This window comes from Monodelphis domestica, chromosome 3, assembly GCF_027887165.1.
Source record: "Monodelphis domestica isolate mMonDom1 chromosome 3, mMonDom1.pri, whole genome shotgun sequence".
Taxonomy (NCBI): Eukaryota; Metazoa; Chordata; class Mammalia; order Didelphimorphia; family Didelphidae; genus Monodelphis; species Monodelphis domestica.
In genome coordinates this window covers 15,740,551-15,759,521 of record NC_077229.1, presented here as the reverse complement: position 1 = coordinate 15,759,521, position 18,971 = coordinate 15,740,551, and the positions used below count along the sequence as shown (strand labels likewise).

The following is an 18,971-nucleotide window of genomic DNA, read 5'->3' as shown; positions in this document are numbered from 1 at the left end:
GGGAAAGGGGCTACTCAACCTCTGACCAAGGCAGAGGGAGTTTAGGCCCAAAGGGCCAACGTGGAAGGAATCAGTCCTTCACTCACATGACCAATCTGAAGGGAAGCTGTCTGTGGGCCTCCTCTCTCTTCAAGCTTCTAACACAAACTGCCGTCTAGCCCTATCTACAGGAAGTGAGCGAATTCCAGAGGCTGCTCTCTGTCACTTCCTGTGCCTCACACGTGCCAATGGTGGCTCAAGCTTGGCTTAGGACAGCCCAGGTGGGCAGTTAGTTATTTCTGATTTGTCATTGACTAGCACATGCCCATGTAGTGTAGGTGTGCACAATTTTGGGTGCTAGACCAAGATGGAGATTTTAAAATTCACAGTGACAGTAGCCATCTCCTACTCAGCATTAACAAAACAATTCAAACTCACTTCTCTTCTGAACTTATTTCTGTAGAGGATACCCTGCTGGAGATAGTTTGGGATCCTGGGCCCAAAAGCCCTGGGAATGTCTGGCCATCCCCTAGGGCCATCATTTGGGAACCAGTGAGCCCTTTTGGTGTGGGTCTGGGGTTATTTTTCTGTATGACTATTTTCCTCTGTAGGAGAGCTCATTTTGAGACCTATATTAAAATCAACTTGGTCAATGTGTCTCCTTCCTTCAAGAAGCTTTCAGTCTGGTACCAGAGACAATGATCAATTGAGTTATAGTTTAAGATAGCAATACAAGTAATTTGGTTTAAATGCCAGGTTGGGCATTATATATTCAGGAGCAAAATAGTTATCATGTATAAATTTTTAAGTCCTCGAATATGATTAGTAACTAGCATCTTGATGAGTCAAGAAAGACTTAATAAGCCTATCAGTGTGCATTACTTAAAACTGAGGGCTTGTCAATAAAGCGAACCCCACATTTGTCTTAACCGGGAAAGAATGAATTTTACCTCAAATTATTTTGTTGTGTTATCTCAGGGAAATGTGAATTATGACTTTTAAACTGTTCTGCTAATATTTGCATTATACTACTGGAGTGTTTTAATGATTTGTTTTCTCTTTCCTTCTCTAAAGTATTCTAAGATGTCCTAGAACCAGCCTAGTATAAATCAATTCTGTGCCTTGTGAGTAAGAAAAAAAGTAATTGTAACTTTTGACCTTTGCTGTAGTCTTTGTTCTGGAGAAAGAAAAGGGGATGGTTTTTTAAAAAATTCTGAACTTAAAACTAGCACCAAATGCTATGAGCATGTCATGTCCATATACCCAGAAAAGAACCGTGTACATGAAGCTGTTTTGTTGGTTCCTTTAAAAATGACTTGGATGGTGAAGAAGTTAAAATACAAGTAATTGTTACCAGCAAACCCACATTGTTCCCATTTCAGTTGTTGATTGTATGGAATCCTTTTGTTAAGTAAAAAGAGATTTCAGCAAATATGTGACCTCTTTTTTTTAACAATTTCTTTGCAGGTTGAAAGAAGAAAAGGAACTTATGGATTGAAGAGCTGCTCCCTCCACTTAAGTCTTCAGCTGTTTAAGCTGAATGCATTGTGATTTCCAATAATTGAGACAGTGATTCTAAAAGCTGTCTACATTAATGAAAAGAACAATGTAGTCAGCTTAGCTAAGTCATCGGTGTTGCCTATTGACTAAAACCCGAGACATTTAACTTGATGGATTTTTGCATGTTAGGAGAATAGATTGATATAACTTAAGTTTTTGGTCTTTTAAAGTGGTTGTTTTAATAGTATTTAAGATAATGGAGACATTGGAAAGCATAGGTCCTCTTCAACAAGAGTTGACAAGAGAATTGATTGTGGAGAACCACCTTTATCTCCCGCCACTGCCTCCTAGCGAAGAGCCTCCACCACCTCCCCTGCAAACGTCCAGTGACGCAGACGTAATGGACGTTGGCTCTGGTGGTGCTGGACAGTCAGATACCCCTCCTGCTGGGGACATGTACGCCCACTTCGGACCCCAGCTCCTCACCAAAGGATCTGCTCCCTACAAAAGCCGCCTCTGCATAGACCCAGACAACTGTGACCTAAGCCCAAGAACAGCTCGCCATGCCCCGTTAGTTCGAAAATTCATCCCTGATCTTAGGTTGCTTAAGGATGTTAAGATTAGTGTCAGCTTCACTGAAAGCTGCAAAAGCAAAGACAGAAAGGTTCTTTATACTGGAGCTGAACTAGACGATAAGGCTGAGGCAGCTTTTAGTATAAATGATGTCAAAGGAGATTTCCATGTGTGTCCTTTTGATGGTAGTCATGGGAACATAGTAGGAGTAGTGGGTGAAAGTGTAGACAAGAGGGATGAAGAAAACGAGATTGATCAGGAAAAGAGAGTGGAGTATGCAGTACTGGATGAGTTAGAAGATTTTACTGACAATATGGAAATAGAGGAAGAAACAGGAGGGTTCACAGCTAAAGCAATTTCTCAACGAGATAAAGTGGATGAAGACACCTTGAATTTCTCCTATGAGGTATGTCCAATGACTTTTTGGGCTCTTAGAGAAATCTGAAAAAAATCTTCTTAGTCTTGCAGTGTCTTAGAAGCCAATACTTCAAAAGAAGTCAGCTTTTCCTACCTTGCATGGTGGAATGATTTTGTTTTGGTAAAGAGAGAATTAGGAAGGATTAAGTTTTCTCAACTCTCAGAAAAAAAATTGTCACTAATCATTTTTCCTTTTTTGGACCAGTTGAAACAAATAACCATTTCCGAAGGTGCTCCTGTGGACTCTGCATTTGTGGTGTGTTTAATTGACCTGGGGCTTGAGTGTGAAGTGAAAGATTACATTGAATTTGTCTTTCAGATGATCTTGAACTATTAAATGGAGATGCAGCAACCACATTTGAAAGCTCTATCCATCTTTTTTTCCTCTTATTTTCCCATGGTCTTTTTATCAATGATGTTACATTCGCCAATGGAATAGTCAATAGTATCTGTTCTTGAGGACACAGTAGCTCTGGGATAGAGTGTCTGATTGATAAGAGTGTTTTTCAGGATGATTTTGACAATGATGTGGATGCACTCCTAGAAGAGGGCCTTTGTGCTCCCAAAAAGAGAAAAATTGAGGAAAAATATGGAGGAGAGAGTGATCATCTCTCTGATGGAGAAACAACTGTGCAGCCAATGATGACCAAAATAAAGACCGTCCTTAAAAGTAAGATGCTTCTGAAGTTTCAAATACGTCTTCTGAATACACAAGTGGCCATAATTAGACATACTGATGGGATTGTGATTTTAGTGTGCTTTTACTATATTATGTATAGGCCAAGAATATTTTTATTTCTAAAATGAAGTTCCAGCTAGGTTGGAATGACCATCACAGATTCTGAAACCTCTACGCCCATCTAGTCCAACTCACTTTGCAGACGAGGAAATCCAAGGCCAAGAGGAGCCCTGTTATTTAGGGCTTGTGGCAGAAAAGCAAGATTGTATCATTGCAACTGCTTTTTCTGTCAAGTCCCACAATGCAGAGATAGACCTGAAGTGATCTACCACCTTAACTCGAGAGAGTAAACTCCACCTTTGAGGAGCTGCTGGAAGCTCCTTCTACAAAGGCCTTGGAAGAAGCATGGTTTTTTTCCCCTCTAACTGGGATGCTGACTCAGCAAGGAGACTTCATTAAATACCCTTTCCTTGCTTTTACGAGGTCTTGAGAGCAGCTGTCAAAGTATGGGTTACAGCCTGGGGATGGCAAATGGATCCAGAAAAAAGGTTCCTCACATCCCCTAAAAGGAGGTAAAGGTTGAGGAGGATGCAGTAATGTGGGGTTGTCAGCTGACAGGTATGGGGAGAGATGAATCCAGCCTGTGGGCCTTGGGGTTCTGGTTCTAACTGCCTCCAATTTAGCCTGTGACCTCAATGCCAGCTGCCCCATCCACATAACCATTCTCTCATCTTTTGGCCCCAGTTAGGGGATGGTACTAGAAAGCAAGACCCTTTCCCTCATTAGCCATATAGAGAGGCAGATGACCCTCAGTGTCTTGCCTACCCAATCCTAGGCTTTCTGACCTTATTTCTTAAACACATCGGTATCTTGGCACATGAGACATAAAATGCCGAAAAGGCAGCTTCTATTCTTTTTGTTTCTAAGGGCTTTGCTCCCCACTAAGTTACTATAGTCTTAGTTCTGAAGATCATCAGAACGACACTTAAGCTGAAGTTAGTTTTCTTTGGAGGTTTGAAATATTTTTTGTGCTTCTAGTCATATACTTGGCTCTGCTAGTGGAACATAGATTCCATCAGGTCTGGCCAAACTGGAAAAGCTTAGATTTCAGGTCTAGATTTTGTTGTCCTAAGGAGGATCCAAGTGATGAAGTTGAGTGGTTACTACTACTCCTTCAACTCTTTAACAAGGCTTCGGAGGGTTGTCATCTGGGTAGTAAGTAAGAGGGATGTCTTCACTAATGAAATCACTGATCCTTAAGAGTAGTAAAGGATCCCCTTAAAGCAAGTTTTAGGGAAAGCTTGACCTCATTGATGCTTTATCTAGGAACCTCATCTACCAGTGGTTCTTAGGCAGAAAGCAGCTGGGAGGATCTTGAATACCACCTTATTTTTGATTGCCCAAAAAATTGTTGGCAAAGAAACATACTAAATTTTTTGTTCTTCTTGGTCTTTATAAATCAGTCATTTGAACTAAAATTTTGTAAATTGTAAAATGAGGGAAAATAGTAACAGTAAATTATTGATTTCATTTTACCCTTTAAGAGTAAGGAAATAGTGTGTGTCACCAGAAGAAGCATTTGAATGAAAACCATTATGATTTAGAACAATAGCATTTAGCATTTCCCAGCTATATAAATCTGGTTGGGGGAGTTTGCACTGAAGCAAGGAGCTGGGGAGTAAACCAAAAAAATGCTAAGATTGTAGTCAGAAGATTTGAGGGCCAGTTTTATACTTACTGGTCAGGAACCCTGAGACCTTCCCTCCCTCTCTGAGCCTTGGATTCCTCATCAGTGAAAAAATGTTTGGATCATTTAACTGGGTTACCAGGTTGTTGAAAATAAGAGCACTTGGAACATGAAGAGCCATTGTTGTAATAAATAAGCATATGTTTGTAGTTGGTTAAGACGGGGGGGGGGGCATTGTTGAATCTATACAAAAATTTTAAATTTCTTTTTACCAGAAATTATTGGAATTTATTGAATGAACATTTTCTTAAGGCAGCAAAAGCTTCAAGTAATTTCAGGATTTTCTTGTCTTTTTATAAAGGCCGTGGCCGTCCGCCTACAGAACCATTACCTGATGGATGGATCATGACATTCCATAACTCTGGAATTCCTGTCTATCTGCATAGAGAATCTAGAGTTGTTACCTGGTCCAGACCATACTTCTTAGGAACAGGAAGCATAAGGGTAGGGGGTTTGTTGGTCATTGGTAATGTAAGAATTAAATTTTAACCATGTTTAGAAAGACTGAAATCACTTTGATTAGTTTTTATAAGAGTTCTGTAAATGCTTAAACTTAGAATTGCATGTCTTGGAAGATTTTTGTTTGTAGCTAACCAGAGTGCAATAAGAAAAATCAGATTATTCAAAATTGTGTACTGAAATTCACAAAGCATTGCTGTTTTACTGTCTATCCAGAAACATGATCCTCCCCTGAGCAGCATTCCTTGCCTACATTATAAGAAAATGAAGGACAATGAGGAAAGAGAACTCAGCAATGACATCACCCCGATTGGGGATGCTTCTCCCATCAAGTCCATGGAGAAAGCTTCAGAGTTGGACAGCCAGACTGAGGAGCCAGACTCTACAGCTGTGGACTCTGGATCCCTTGATGAGAAAGAACCTCTCGGAGGAGACACAGCCCAAGGAGCCTTAGGACAAGTTAAGGCCAAAGTGGAAGTGTGTAAAGATGAATCTGTTGGTAAGCATTAAGAAGGCCTACTCCCTGCAAGGCAGTGTGCTTTGTGCTGGGGTTATAAAGAGAAAGGGAAAGAGCCTCTTCTGCTCTTTAAGGGGAAGCACAGATGCAATACATAAGGATTTCAGGGATGGCCTTGTAGGAGGTGGTGGCCCTTCATTGAAGTATGAGGATTCTGAGAGATCAGAGTGAGCCCAGCCAACTAGGAGAAGCAAAGGCACAGAGCAGAGAATTCCCCATGTGGGGAAGAATATACAGATTGGTTGGGCTGGGAGGAGAATAATGTGGAATAATCCCAGAAAGGTGGACTGGGCATAAATACCAGAGGAGTTTTTGATCCTAGGTCTAATAGCACTGGACTTTTTGAACAGTGGAGTAAGATGGTCTGACTTGTACTTTTAGGAAAAGAAGTCAACCATATAGAGAACAGGGTGGAAAGGGCAAAGACTAGAGAAAAGGAACACTTTCCAGTCCAGGAGAAGTAATGAGGGATTGTCTGTTGATAGGAAGTATAGATAAGAGATGGGGGGGGGGGGTAAGGATCAAAAGGTCTGGCAACTAGAATAGTTTTGTCAGATTGTTTTTTCTTCCTGCTGGATGGGCAGGAATGATATGATATATTTAGAAATGAAGACATTCTCTTCTGTTTTTATGTCCAATTTTTTTTTTCCTACAATGAGGGGATTAGGAGGGTTGAAGAAAGCTTCCCTTTAAAGTTATAAACCTGGGAAGTAACTCAGAAGGATGTTGATACCTTTGAAGAAATTGGGGATGGGGGGGTATGTTGTATGATGGGGGAAAAGAGTCCTCTTTTGGATCATGGTGCGCTTGAGATATCTACTGAATCTCCAGGTGGGCGGTTTCCAACAGACAGTTGAAAATACCTACTCTACAGGGCTAGAGCTCAATAGAGATTTGGACTAGATAAAACCATTGTACTCATACATGTAGTAATATCCATATATCTGTCAACGTGGAAATCTAGAGATCCCCAGTTTATTTAGTTTGAGTGTAGAAACCCCAGGTTTTGACCTTGTCACAGGAGGTTTCCCCTTGAGGGAAGGTCCCTCTTCACCAGACAGTGAACTTCCTGGTAGTTTGGGTGGGAACAGCTAATCCCATCCAATATTAAGCATCCCTTTTGTCCCAATGGTTTCCCCCCTAGGCTAAGGTCCATCACCAAGGTGGCCCAGCCCTGGATTTGGTCTTTCCCTTTTGTGTCCATTGTAGGGCATCAGCCCCTCACTGTTATTCCTGTCTGGAACTCCTCATTTTCCTTTCTTACCATTGTAAAGTCAATCAACTGTCCCTCTCACTCCAAGCCCCAAGGCCATCTAGAGTGGTATATAGGTTCCCCAAATTCTTTTGTTCCATCCTGAGTGGCACTCTCAGGGGTCAGTGACCCGGGAGTCTAGACTCTGCACTCTTGGGAAGCAGCTCTGTTGTCTTTATTAGTAAAGAGTGATTTTGACTATTTAGTAGTTCTGTGTTTTTTCTAGTTGACATATCCATAAGAGAGAGAGGCCCTCCAAGAATGCCTTGAGATATATACAACCATGGTTAGGAAATGGGGCCCAAATGGTGATCTTGCAGATGAAAACCAAGAAAGGTTTTCCACATGAGAGATTTAAAGCAGTCTGTTAACCATTAAGAGATGATGTGGTTGTTATAGGTCACATTGCTCTAGTGCTGTGGAGTGTACAAAAAGCTTTTTTGTTAAATAGGGGGTGTATTTGTTTTGTATAGGCCAAGATTACAAAGAAATGTCAGAAAATAGGATTTAAACCCTGTTCTTCTGTCTTTGTACTCTTATCTGCCAATTCACCTATCACTTGGAAGTATTAGAATATTGATTGGAATAAGATCACTGGCCCTCTAGGGGGGGAGATATAGGAGTGATTTGGGATTCTCAGATATTGCCAGCAGAGGATAGCTCTCTACTCTGCTAGAAAGACATCAAGTATGGTCCTGGCAACAAATAGGTCATGGCTAAGCTTTTTGAGGATCAGCCTACTGGTTGTGGTAAGCCATGAAACAGGAAAAACACAAGATGCCTAGTGTTCAACCCCTTGTTGCAACCGAGGCCATTTTGAGAATTGCTGTAAATGTGATTAAGCTTTTGATATTCTAATTGACCTTTTCTGGAGACAATGAACCATTTTGTCACTAACTATGAAACCAGAAGAGAGGAGAGAGTTGCTGCAAACCAGAAAGGTGACTTTCTAGTTTCTTTTTGGAGTTGCAAAGAAGAGTAATCAGAATTGTTTGTTCATGAATCTAAAGGCAACAAGAAGCATGACTTCATGGGACACCTAAAAATCTTGTTGTGTTGTAATATTGATAAATATTTCCCAGGATACCACCCTGAAGAAAATTGCATGATATGTGCCAATGTCAGTTGTAGAGAGGCTGTTGAGCTGGGGAGATTAAATGAATAACTTGCTAAAATCAAAGCAAGTATCAAACTAGAAGAAATGAAAGGATCAGTTGAGATATGCAGTTGGATGACACCAACTTGACCTATTTAAAGAAAATATTGATGCTGAAATAGGAAATGGACAAAAGAACAGTCACTGACAAAATAATCATTTCCTAAGAAGTTTAATGAAGGTAAGTTGATCCAGTCTCCTCAGCAAGGCCAAAAGAATGTGGAAGCTTGCTAGCAAATACTTGCTCTTCTCTCCAAGTAGAGGAAAGGCAGCCATGGGCAACAAAAGCTTAATATGAATTGAAGAAGACATTGGAAGATTGTGGGAAGTGTCCCTTCATAAAATGGCTCAGCTAGAAGCAGTGATAGGGAAAGCAAGTCTGTAGGAAGCTTGTCAGAAGATCTAGTTAAATTTTGTATCATTTTCAGTTATTATACCACTCTCTGTGATCTCATTTGCGGTTTTCTTGGCAAAGATACTAGAGTCATTTGCCATTTTCTTTTCTAACTTTATTTTTTTAAACCTTCACCTTCTATCTTAGTTCAGCTCTAAGACAGAAAACTAGTAATGGTATGGCAATGAGGGTTAGGTGACATGCCCAGGGTCAGAATGGAACCCAAGACCTCCTGATTCCAGGCCTGGTGATCCATCCAGTGTGCCAGATAATCTGATCCAAAAGATAAGGACAGTGTATAAACAAAAACAGGGAGAGGAAAAAAACCTGGAAAAGATCTGTGAAGACAATATAAAAATTATTTCCTTTTTATCAACAGCAGTAGACTCACAATTTATGAATAGAAGTAGAAATGGGCAGCTGGGTGGATTAAGAATCAAGCAGAATCAGGCCTAGAAACAGAGGTCCTGGGTTCAAATTAGACCTCAGACACTTCCCAGCTGGGTGACCATGGGCAAGTCACTTATCCCCCATTACCTAGCCCTTACCACTCTTCTGCCTTAGACCCAATACCCAGTATTCTTTCTAAGATGGAAAGTAAGGGTTTAAAAAAAAAGTAGAAATGACACTAAAGAAAGGAAGTATAGGAAGAGCAGTTGAACTGATTAGACCAAATACAAAAGAAATAGTCATAATGGGATTTTTTTTTTAGTATATCTGAAAGAAGAAAAGGAATATCATATGTAATGCTTGGGAAAGATTATGAACCAAAAAAGAAAATGGGATGCCAGCTTTTTCATCCCTACAAACTTCTTGAATATAGTCTTCAAGTATCAAATGCAAAAATGTGATATATATGTAGCTATAGCTAGGTGGCACATTGAGTCCAGGGCCAGATGTCACAAAGATTTCATCTTCCTGAGTTCAAATCTGACCTCAGACACTTATAACTGCATGACCCTAGACAAGCCACTTCACCCTGTTTGCCTCCATTTCCTCATTTGTCAAATGATCTGGAGAAGGAAATGGAAAACCACTCCAGTATCTTTGGCAAAAAAAAAACTCCTAACAAGGTCACCACAGACATTATTCAACAAAAACACCAGCAGTTGGATACATCCTTGATGAAGGCAAAACTTAAGAGATGTGTACTTGCCGAAGGTGGTTTGCCACTATCAAAGGAGAAAGTCTAGAGCAAGAGACCAGATTCATTTTTGTGTCTTTATTAATACAGTTTGCTTGTATGTGTGCCTCTTTATATCCATAAATGAGGTAGTTGTGTGCTATATGTTTACTGTGTAATCTTTCCATTTCTATTTCTCCTTGTTCAAGAATATCGGGGCAGTTTATCTCACCTCAAGCTATTTTGTAGGTCAGTTTTTCCAATTGAGATATTTCACATTTTCATTCTTTTGATTTTGCTTCATTGTTCTTGATAAGCGTATGGGTCATTAGCTTCCATTTGCCCAATTCTAATTTTTAGTCATTTTCTTCATTAAGCTTTTGTACTTGGTTTTTCATTTGTCTAATTCTAGTGCGATTTTTTTAAACCCATACCTTCTCTCTTAGAATCAATACTATGTATTGGTTCCAAGGCAGAAGAGTGGTACCGGTTAGGGAATGTAGGTTAAATGATTTGCCCAGGGTCACTCAGCTAGGAAGTGTCTTGAGGCCACAATTCTACTTTTTTTTTTAAAAACCCTCACCTTCCTTCTTGGAATCAATACTGTGTATCTGCTCCAAGACAGAAGAGTGGTAAGGGCTAGGCAAGGGGGTCAAGTGACTTGCCCAGGGTCACACAGCTGGGAAATGTCGAGGCCAAATTTGAACCTAGGATTTCCCATTCTTGGGCCTGGCTCTCCATCCATGGAGCTACTTAGCTGCCCCCCACAATTCTACTTAAGAATTTTTTTTCCAGTGTACCTCCTTTTCCATTTGGCCCATTCTAGTGTTTAGAGAATTTCATTCTTCAGTGAATTTTTTTGTTTCTCTTGCCAAATTATCAGCTCTTCTTTTCCCCAAGTTTTCTTCTCTAAATATTTGATTTTTGAAATCCTTTGAGCTTTTCCAGTAATTCTTTTTGAGCCTGATACCCTTTCACACTTAACTTTGAGGCTTCACATGCTTCTGCTTTGGTATTCTTACTCCCCCAGTTTGTGCTTTGATCATTCTTGTCACTAAAGTAGCTTTCTAAGGTTAGGTTTTTTGTTTTTTGCTTATTTTTCTAGCATATTTCTTGATCTTTGCCTATATTTTTAAGTTCAGTTCTGTCCCTGGGTGGAAGGAGTATTGTCCCAAGCTTCTTGGGCTTGTAATATGCACTGGCTGTGGCAGCCTGGCTGGCCCACTTTGACAAAGCCTTACAGCTATTTTGCCCAGTTGTCTCTACCTTTGGATTTTTTGGACTGGAAAACTTTGCACCCCATTTTCTATTGGTTCTGCTATTTCAGAATTTGTTTTGAGGCATTTTTGGTAATTGTTTAAAGGTGGGTTTGGGGAGCTCAGAGTATTCCTTCCTCTGCCATTTTGGTTCCTGGAAGCCTCACAGTGTAGGTTTGGCCCCTGACAGATTAGGTTTGGCAGACTTTTTTCATTCACTGTTTAAGATGGTAATGAGGGAAAAGTGGTTTACCGGATCCATTCTGGATGTGTGTGTGTCAATTTTGACCCATAAAAATAACTATTTTCTTAATTTAAATTTTCATTGATTCTTAATCTATGTAATTTTCATTTCTAGATTATTTCTGTCCTTTTTCATTTCCTAGAGAGACATCCTTTATTACAAAACTGATCTTATAAATTGATCCATATAAATTAAAATGGACAATTTGCCCTGGTTGTCATAATTACAGTGTTCCTGATTCCTGGTTCACTTTGCATCAGTTCATAGAAGTCTCCTGCTTCTCTGAATTCTTCATATTTTCACTTCTTACAGCACAGTGATAAGTGATTCAAGTGCCAATTGTCATCCTCATTCGGCAGGCATCTCATCTCCTTTGTTTTGTTGCTGCCACAAATATTTCTACCAGCATTTTAGTGTAAATAAGACTTAGCTATTTTTGTAAAGTAGTGGGATCTTTGTGTTATAAGGTCAGGCCTGGTAGCCTGGTAGACCATCCTGACAGTCTCCCTTAGGGGATGTTGTAGTTCATAGAATATGTGCATGGGAACCATTGTTATAAGGTTGGGCCTGATGGTCTTGAGGCCATCCTGAAAATCCCCCTTTAAAGAGAGATTATACGTTTATAAAAATTAGTCATGGAAAAATACTGATAATTATATTTTTAATATAGCGGTGTCCAGGAGTAATATGTTGCCAACCACTGGTTTGCCTTTTCTCCTTGCACTTGTGTATCTCAAAATCACTTGTGTGCAAATCAGCCAGCTTGAGGTGGCCAACAAAATTAGGGTTTAAATATGCCACTCTCAGAAGGGCACTTTGGAGCATGTCGCCCTTCCCTAAGAGTACATCTTCCCCTACCCATGAGCACACATGACCCTGTGTGGAAGTCTTCCCAGTCTAAAGGGCCTGTGTGTCTATGCTCCCCACCACAGCACCATCCTTAGGGGAGCTTATTTGTATGTGTATACATAGACATATAAACACACAAACACACATAGAGTCTTCTCTGATCTCAGTCTCCCATTACCATTTTCCCTTTCCTACTCTTCCCTATCATTTGCCAATAAAACTATATCAAACTGATGGCCATGTTATTAAACATTATTCTTGGCATCTGAGCTCATTATTTTCCTCAATGTCTCTTCTTTCCCAGGGGCCTTTCTTCAGACATGAACTGTGGATCTTTGGACAGGGCCTTTGCCTATTGGCATTTTGGTGTGGGAATTTGGCTCTGTGAACCCAGTCCTAGAAAACTGGGAAATGGGGGGGGGGGTGACTTCTGAGGGGAGAGGATGAGATACTTCCTTATATATGCCAGTGGGCTGTCACAAAACACTTCACAAGTCAGACATTTTAGTCACTTTCTTAGCATTAATTACAAATAGCTTTCCAGAATGGGTATACCTGTTCATGCTTCATCAGCAATATATGTGAGTGTTCCTGCCTTTCCATAGCTAACATTTATTATTTCCATCCCACCCTGCTCCCAGGATATTTCCATCAGTTTTCTACATTTTTTGTTGTTGTTGTTTTTGCATTTTCTTAATAGTGACTTGGCAGTTTTGCATCTAGTGAATAATTTGTAGGTTTTTTTAAACCCATACCTTCTGTCTTACAATTGATAATGTCTAAGACAAAAAGCAATGAGGGTTAAGCTTTTGGGGTTAAGTGACTCAATGGTTGGATCACGTAAGTATGAAGAAATGTCTGAGGCCAGATTTGAACCTAGGACCTGCTGACTCCTGGTACTGTATCCACTATACTATCTAGCTGCCCTATTCATATTCTTTTTAAGAACTGTTTTTGTTTATAGTCTTTGGACTCTATGTGTTAGACCTGTGTTAGTCTCCATAAATATTGCATATCAGAGTTAAGCTAAGATTTCCCACCCCGCCCCCAGGATATACCTTTCCTTCTGATGCTAGTGGTTTTGTTTGTATAAAACTTTTTCATTTCATGTATAACTGTAATTATCTTACTTTATTTCTTCCCTTTTTAGTAAGACTTTTTATCATTAAGAACTTTAGCTAACACTTCTAGCTATGTGACACTCCCCACCCCCAGTAAGTCACTTGTCCCCCATTGCCTAGCCCTTACCACTCTTCTGCCTTGGAACTGATACACAATATTGATTCTAAGAAGGAAGGTAAGGGCTTAAAAGAAGAACTCCAGCCACAGCTTCAAGAAATACCCTACCTGGTTTTGGGGGGAATTTTTTAAAAATTGCCATGATCTCATGCTTCGGTGTCTTATTTTGAACTGATTTGATGTAAAATATTTATTTAACTCTAATTTCTGTCAAACTGATTTCAGGTTTTTCTAATAGTTCTTGTCAAATAGATAGTTTTTCCTCAAGTACCTTATGTTCTTGGATTATTTGGACATTTGTGTTATTGGTTCCGATTGCTTTTGATTCCTTCTCATCTAGTCTGTTCTACTTTTTCTATTTTTTAACCAGTATCAGATTTTTTATTATTACTATTTTGTTAAAACTTCTAGAACTAGTTTCCTCTTATTCTCTCTTCTAAACCATTTATTGTTCTGAGTTAATTTTATTGTTATTTACTCCTTTAGGCATCCCTTTCATAGTCTACTATAGCACAGTCTGTAAATCCATTGAGGGTGATATCTTTGTTTTTTACTGCTTTGGTATGACCCAGCCATCGGCACCTGAAGATGATCCTTTCATTACTGAATTTGTTCTTTGATTCTTGTTTTGTAAAAGTTTCCACTATTCTTTAGTATATTGGCTTAGTTATTTTATGTGTATTTATATATACATGTATATTTAATAGGATTTTTTCTCTTTTGTTCTTTGATTTTTGTTACTGTTGTATAGAAATGCTATTAAGTTTTGTCTGTTTTTTGTATTCTTCTACTTTACTGAAGTTCTTTAATTGTTTACACTAATCCCATGCCTACTCTAGCCCTTTTCTTGTTTCTCCAGGGTTTTTTAAATAATTGTCATATCATTAGCATGTGGAAACTTTTGTCTCCTTTGCCTCATAGTTATGCTTTTAATTGTTTTTTGCTTTCACCAAATAGTCATTAATAATTTGATGACTAGAAATAATAATGCTTCTTTGGTAATTCCTTCACAGATCTTGAAGACTTTCGGAACTATCTGGAAAAGCGTTTTGATTTTGAGCAAGTTACTGTGAAAAAGTTTAGGACTTGGGCAGAAAGACGCCAGTTCAATCGTGAGATGAAGCGTAAGCAGGCTGAATCCGAGAGGCCCATCCTGCCTGCCAACCAGAAACTCATTACTCTGTCTGTGCACGATGCGCCTACAAAGAAAGGTGAGTCTTAAAATGTTTTTAAAATCTAAAGTTCACAGAATCTAGCCAGGCTGACTAGGGTTTGTCAATTTTGTGTTGTAAAATATGCCTCTGCAGCCTTTTTAAATAGTCCACGGGTGAAAGAAATAATTTGTGCAAGAAATATTTACAGGCTAGTAACAACACTTAGATTACTGAAGCTTTAAATTCAAATGTTAGTTTATTTCTACAAGACTATTACATAGTTTCCTTTGAGCCTTATAGAGTACAAATAGTGTAATCCTTGTTTGACCAATGAAGAAAGCGAGACCCAGGAATTTGGCCGAAGTCATTTGGTTAAGAAGCAGAAGAAGTGGCTTTTGAAGCCTGGGTCTCCTGAGAGTCCAAGGCCCTCCCCGTTATTCTCTGCCTCTGGCAGGTTCCCAAATGGAGATTTCTAGTGCTTTAATGATGGCCACAGGTCCTTTTGTGGGGGTGAGGGAGTTTAAAAGTTCCCATGTTGTCAATGCTTTTTCTTTGTCACAGAATTTGTTATTAATCCCAATGGGAAGTCAGAGGTCTGCATACTACACGAGTACATGCAGCGAGTCCTCAAGGTTCGCCCTGTTTACACTTTCTTTGAATGTGGTAAGTCTTGTTCCTTCATTTAGGGACTGTATTTGCAGCCTCTTCTTGGTTAACTTGGTAGACACAAAGTTTGCCTGAGCTGTGGGATCAAAGGGAGCTGACCTTAGTGCTGACTCTGCTCTAACCTGTCCTGTACTCGCTGCCCCTAGATAAGATCCTAGAAGTTAAAGATCCTGTAATACTAGACTGGACCTTAGAGATGTCTCCTCCAAACACCTGAGATATGTTCAAGCTGGGGGTAGGGTGGGCAGTGACATGCCCAAGGTCACACACACACACACACACACACACACACACACACACACACACACACACACACACACACACACAGAGTCAGTAGTAGAGGTGATATTTGAACCCACGTCCTCTGATTCCAAATAGAATTTTTTTTTTTCCATTTGGCCATGCTGTCTCCTCAGTCATCTCTGGTCAGCCTCTTATCAGTACAAACCCAGTTTGTATTGATTTGCATTTGGTGGGTTTTAGAAAATTTTTTCCTTATGTCTGTCCTCCTTTGCTGGATTCTCAATTCTTTCAGGAAGAAGAATGCTTCTTTCCAGTGCTTTTTCTTTTTTTTTCCTAAAGTACCTTATAAAACACTACACATAGTAGGCACTCATAAATGTTTGATTTAGAACTTAGTGAATTTAAATCCTGCATTGTGTTAGGGGATTTTTGGAGTGGTGTTTTCATTCAGGCTAAATATTTTAAAGAGAATGTTTTCCATTTTTTAGAGAACCCAAGTGAGCCTTTTGGAGCCTCAGTGACTATTGATGGAGTGACCTATGGGGCTGGAACTGCAAGCAGCAAAAAGCTTGCAAAGAACAAAGCTGGTAACGTGCGCGTTTGTACCTCCCACTGCCCTGCTGCCCCGCTGCCCGTCTGTTTTACTGTCCCGCCTCTCTCTGTCTGGGTTAAGGAAGGCACAAGTGCATAGCAGCAGCAGTCTGGGTGTGGAGAGAGAATGCTGATGCTATTGGAGAGCTTAAGAGTGGTAAAATGCCAGTACACCTTGTCTAAGCCTTAGAACTGGACATCTTCAGAGCATATTTTCACACTTCACCGTGGGTTTTTGATATGTTTTAAGAATGGTTTTGCATCGTTGTGCTTTTTTCATCATGATAGAGGCAGCTTGGCCTACTGTTTAAAGAGCCAGGCTTGAGCCCCTGAAGTCCCAAGTTCCCAGGGCCCCCATCCCAGCCAAAATCACCTCCCCACTCAGCTCTAAGCCCAATCCTTAAGGCTCTTTGACTGCTCAAAATGTGCTGGGCTGCCTTTATAGGGGAGTTTCCTTATCCAGGAATCTCTGGTCTCGTGATATTGTGTTCAAGTCTATTTCTCTTACCTTTTCATGACAATGCCAGGTTTCCAGAGCAGAATCTTATCACCCTTCAATTGTATTAAATCCCTTCTTGACTGTAAAGCAATTGGAGGAGGAAGAAGACTGACTCCTAACATTTAACTCTGCCCCTCTCCCAAGCTAATGAATTTTTATATCTCTTTTCCTCTTGTGGTAATTAAGAATGAGTATATGGCATTTTGCAGTGAGTCCACCATATTGTCACTCATTACTTCACTGGCCACTGCCCAGGAGGGGAGCAAAAAAAGCTTCTGAACCCCCCTACCCCCCCCCCCCCTTTGGTGTCAGCTAAGTGTGCTCGAACCTTTAGGTGCCCTGCAGCCTTCTGTCTTTGAGTCAGGGGAGTTTTCCCAGGCCACAGAACTGAAACGGCAGGACCTTGAGAGAGGGGGAAAATGGGGTCAAGGACATCTGAAACAGGGACAGAAGGGGAGGTGACAGACAGCCTGGTGGAAGATGGAGACAGAAAAACAAGCGTTTTAAAAATACGGTAGACAAAAGCCATTTTGTGTAGGCACCAACAGCCTTGTGTGCAGAAATCATTTGAATTTTCATGAGACTCTGGTGTTGTCTTCATCACAGAAGGGCTGAATCGGGCTCAGGATCAATTCAACAAACATTTAAGTGCCTACTATGTACCACACACTGTGCTGAGTAGGCACTTGAGGCAGAAGATGGAAACTGCTGTGGTCCCTGACCCCACAGACTTTATAGTGGATCACCAAACCAGAAGTGTGTGTGATCCAGCTGAAGAAGACTTCGTTCTAGAATAGTTGCAGTTTCCCTACTTGGGAATGGGATGAGTTATTCAGAGTTATAGTGTCTATCTCAATGTTGCAAGGAGAGATACAGGTGACTTTCTCCTGGGTCACAACTTTGTTTTTCTTCATCAGGAGGATTATGGGAGCCCACTGGAGCCTCTGGGAGCTCATCTGGTTTTTTTGTTTTTTGTTTTTTCATTTTTGAATGCTTTACAGTGGCAGTTTTTGTTACTCTTAAATTTTAGCATTAAACAATTAAAGTAAGAGTAGGCTGGTGTAGTGGAAGAAATATTAGACCTTAGTTTGAACCCTTTCTCTGCCACTCACTTGATTTCCTTGTATGACCTTGGGCAACTCACTTCCCACCTCTAGGCATTAGCTTTCTTTCTTCTCTGTAAAGTTGGGCAGTGACCTAGATGATCTCTAAGGTCCCATCCACTTCCCAAATTCTGAGATGATGGTGAAGGCCAGACCCAGACCACATGATGAATGAACATTAGAAATGTAGAGAGGAAGGGAATGGGTCCATGAGTACATGTGGCACCAATGGATGGTACGTCAAGGATTAAAACTTTTTCCCTAGACCGACACATGTGCACAGAAGAATTTCCCATGTTTTTGTTGACTTGTTGATGGATTAGTGATAGAAGAACACGTGTCCCAGCTTTGAGGTGGTGGCTGCCTCAATACTACAAGCTGATGGATTTCTAGATTTCTTTTCATCTTATGGTAATTAAGAGTGAACATAAACTAAAATGATTACTCTTTTAGCCCGAGCCACATTGGAAATTCTCATTCCTGACTTTGTTAAGCAGACCTCTGACGAGAAACCCAAAGACAGCGAGGAACTTGAGGTAAGCACCATTGGGTTGGCCTTGTCCAGAAATATGCCATGATGCCCGGTCCTAGGCCCCTTGGTGTGAATGAGTTAGTGCTTTACAGCATGAAGATTGGAGATCCTAAGACTCTCAAAAGCCCTGCCTTAATATGGAGCATTGGAATTTTAAGAGTCCTATCCTTGGCGTCGAGGGCAAGGGATGCTGTTTCTGGACCCTGGGTTCTTCCTGATTCCTCATGATCCCACTTCCCTTCTCTAGCAGTTGAGATTCCTGGATCTTTTCCTTAGCCTTTTATCAAAGGGGGAACACACTCTTCCGTGGGCCCTAGAGCCATCTTCTCCAGGGTCTAACCAGGATACTCTTCTTTCTCTTTCCCCTTAGAGGTACTAAAATCCCCCAGAAAGAGGCCACTAAGGGGGCAACTGTGTAGCTCAGTGGATTGAGAGCCAGGCCTAGGACCTAGAGGTCCTACCTAGGTTCAAATCTGACCTCAAGACACTTCCCGGCTGTGTGACCCTGGGCAAGTCACTTAACCCCCATTGCCTAGCCCTTACCACAATTCTATTGATTCCAAGACAGAAGGTAAGGGTTAAAAAAAAAAAGAGGCCACTAAGTAGCACAGTGCGAGAGCCAGGCCTGGATACAGGAGATCATGGGTTCAAATGTTACCTCAAACACTTTAGAGCTGTGCAATCCTGGGCACGTCACTGAACCCCCATTGCCTAATTCTTACCATTCTTCTGCCTTAGAACTGATGCAAAATATTGGTTCTTTAAGATGGAAAGTAAAGCTTTTGTTTTTTATTTATTT

At 40.5% G+C, this 18,971-nt stretch overlaps 1 protein-coding gene and 1 non-coding gene across 3 annotated transcripts in view; both read left to right on the top strand.

Annotated features, from left to right (window-relative positions):
- Positions 1–18,971, top strand: part of DGCR8 (DGCR8 microprocessor complex subunit) — a 39,250-nt gene that overhangs the window by 8,974 nt on the left and 11,305 nt on the right. The window contains exons 2-9 of one of the 2 annotated variants that reach the window (XM_007490378.2): positions 1,447–2,458; positions 2,980–3,139; positions 5,197–5,339; positions 5,571–5,853; positions 14,398–14,595; positions 15,100–15,201; positions 15,936–16,034; positions 18,094–18,176. In XM_007490378.2, the coding sequence (XP_007490440.1) occupies positions 1,736–2,458; positions 2,980–3,139; positions 5,197–5,339; positions 5,571–5,853; positions 14,398–14,595; positions 15,100–15,201; positions 15,936–16,034; positions 18,094–18,176 (1,791 nt within the window). In that variant the 5' untranslated portion in view covers positions 1,447–1,735. The remainder of the gene's footprint in view (positions 1–1,446; positions 2,459–2,979; positions 3,140–5,196; positions 5,340–5,570; positions 5,854–14,397; positions 14,596–15,099; positions 15,202–15,935; positions 16,035–18,093; positions 18,177–18,971) is intronic. The other variant, XM_007490379.2, reaches the window with a different exon arrangement.
- On the top strand, positions 1,844–1,904 carry MIR1306 (microRNA mir-1306). The gene has a single exon (NR_162895.1). It is a non-coding gene; the product is annotated as a microRNA mir-1306 (primary transcript).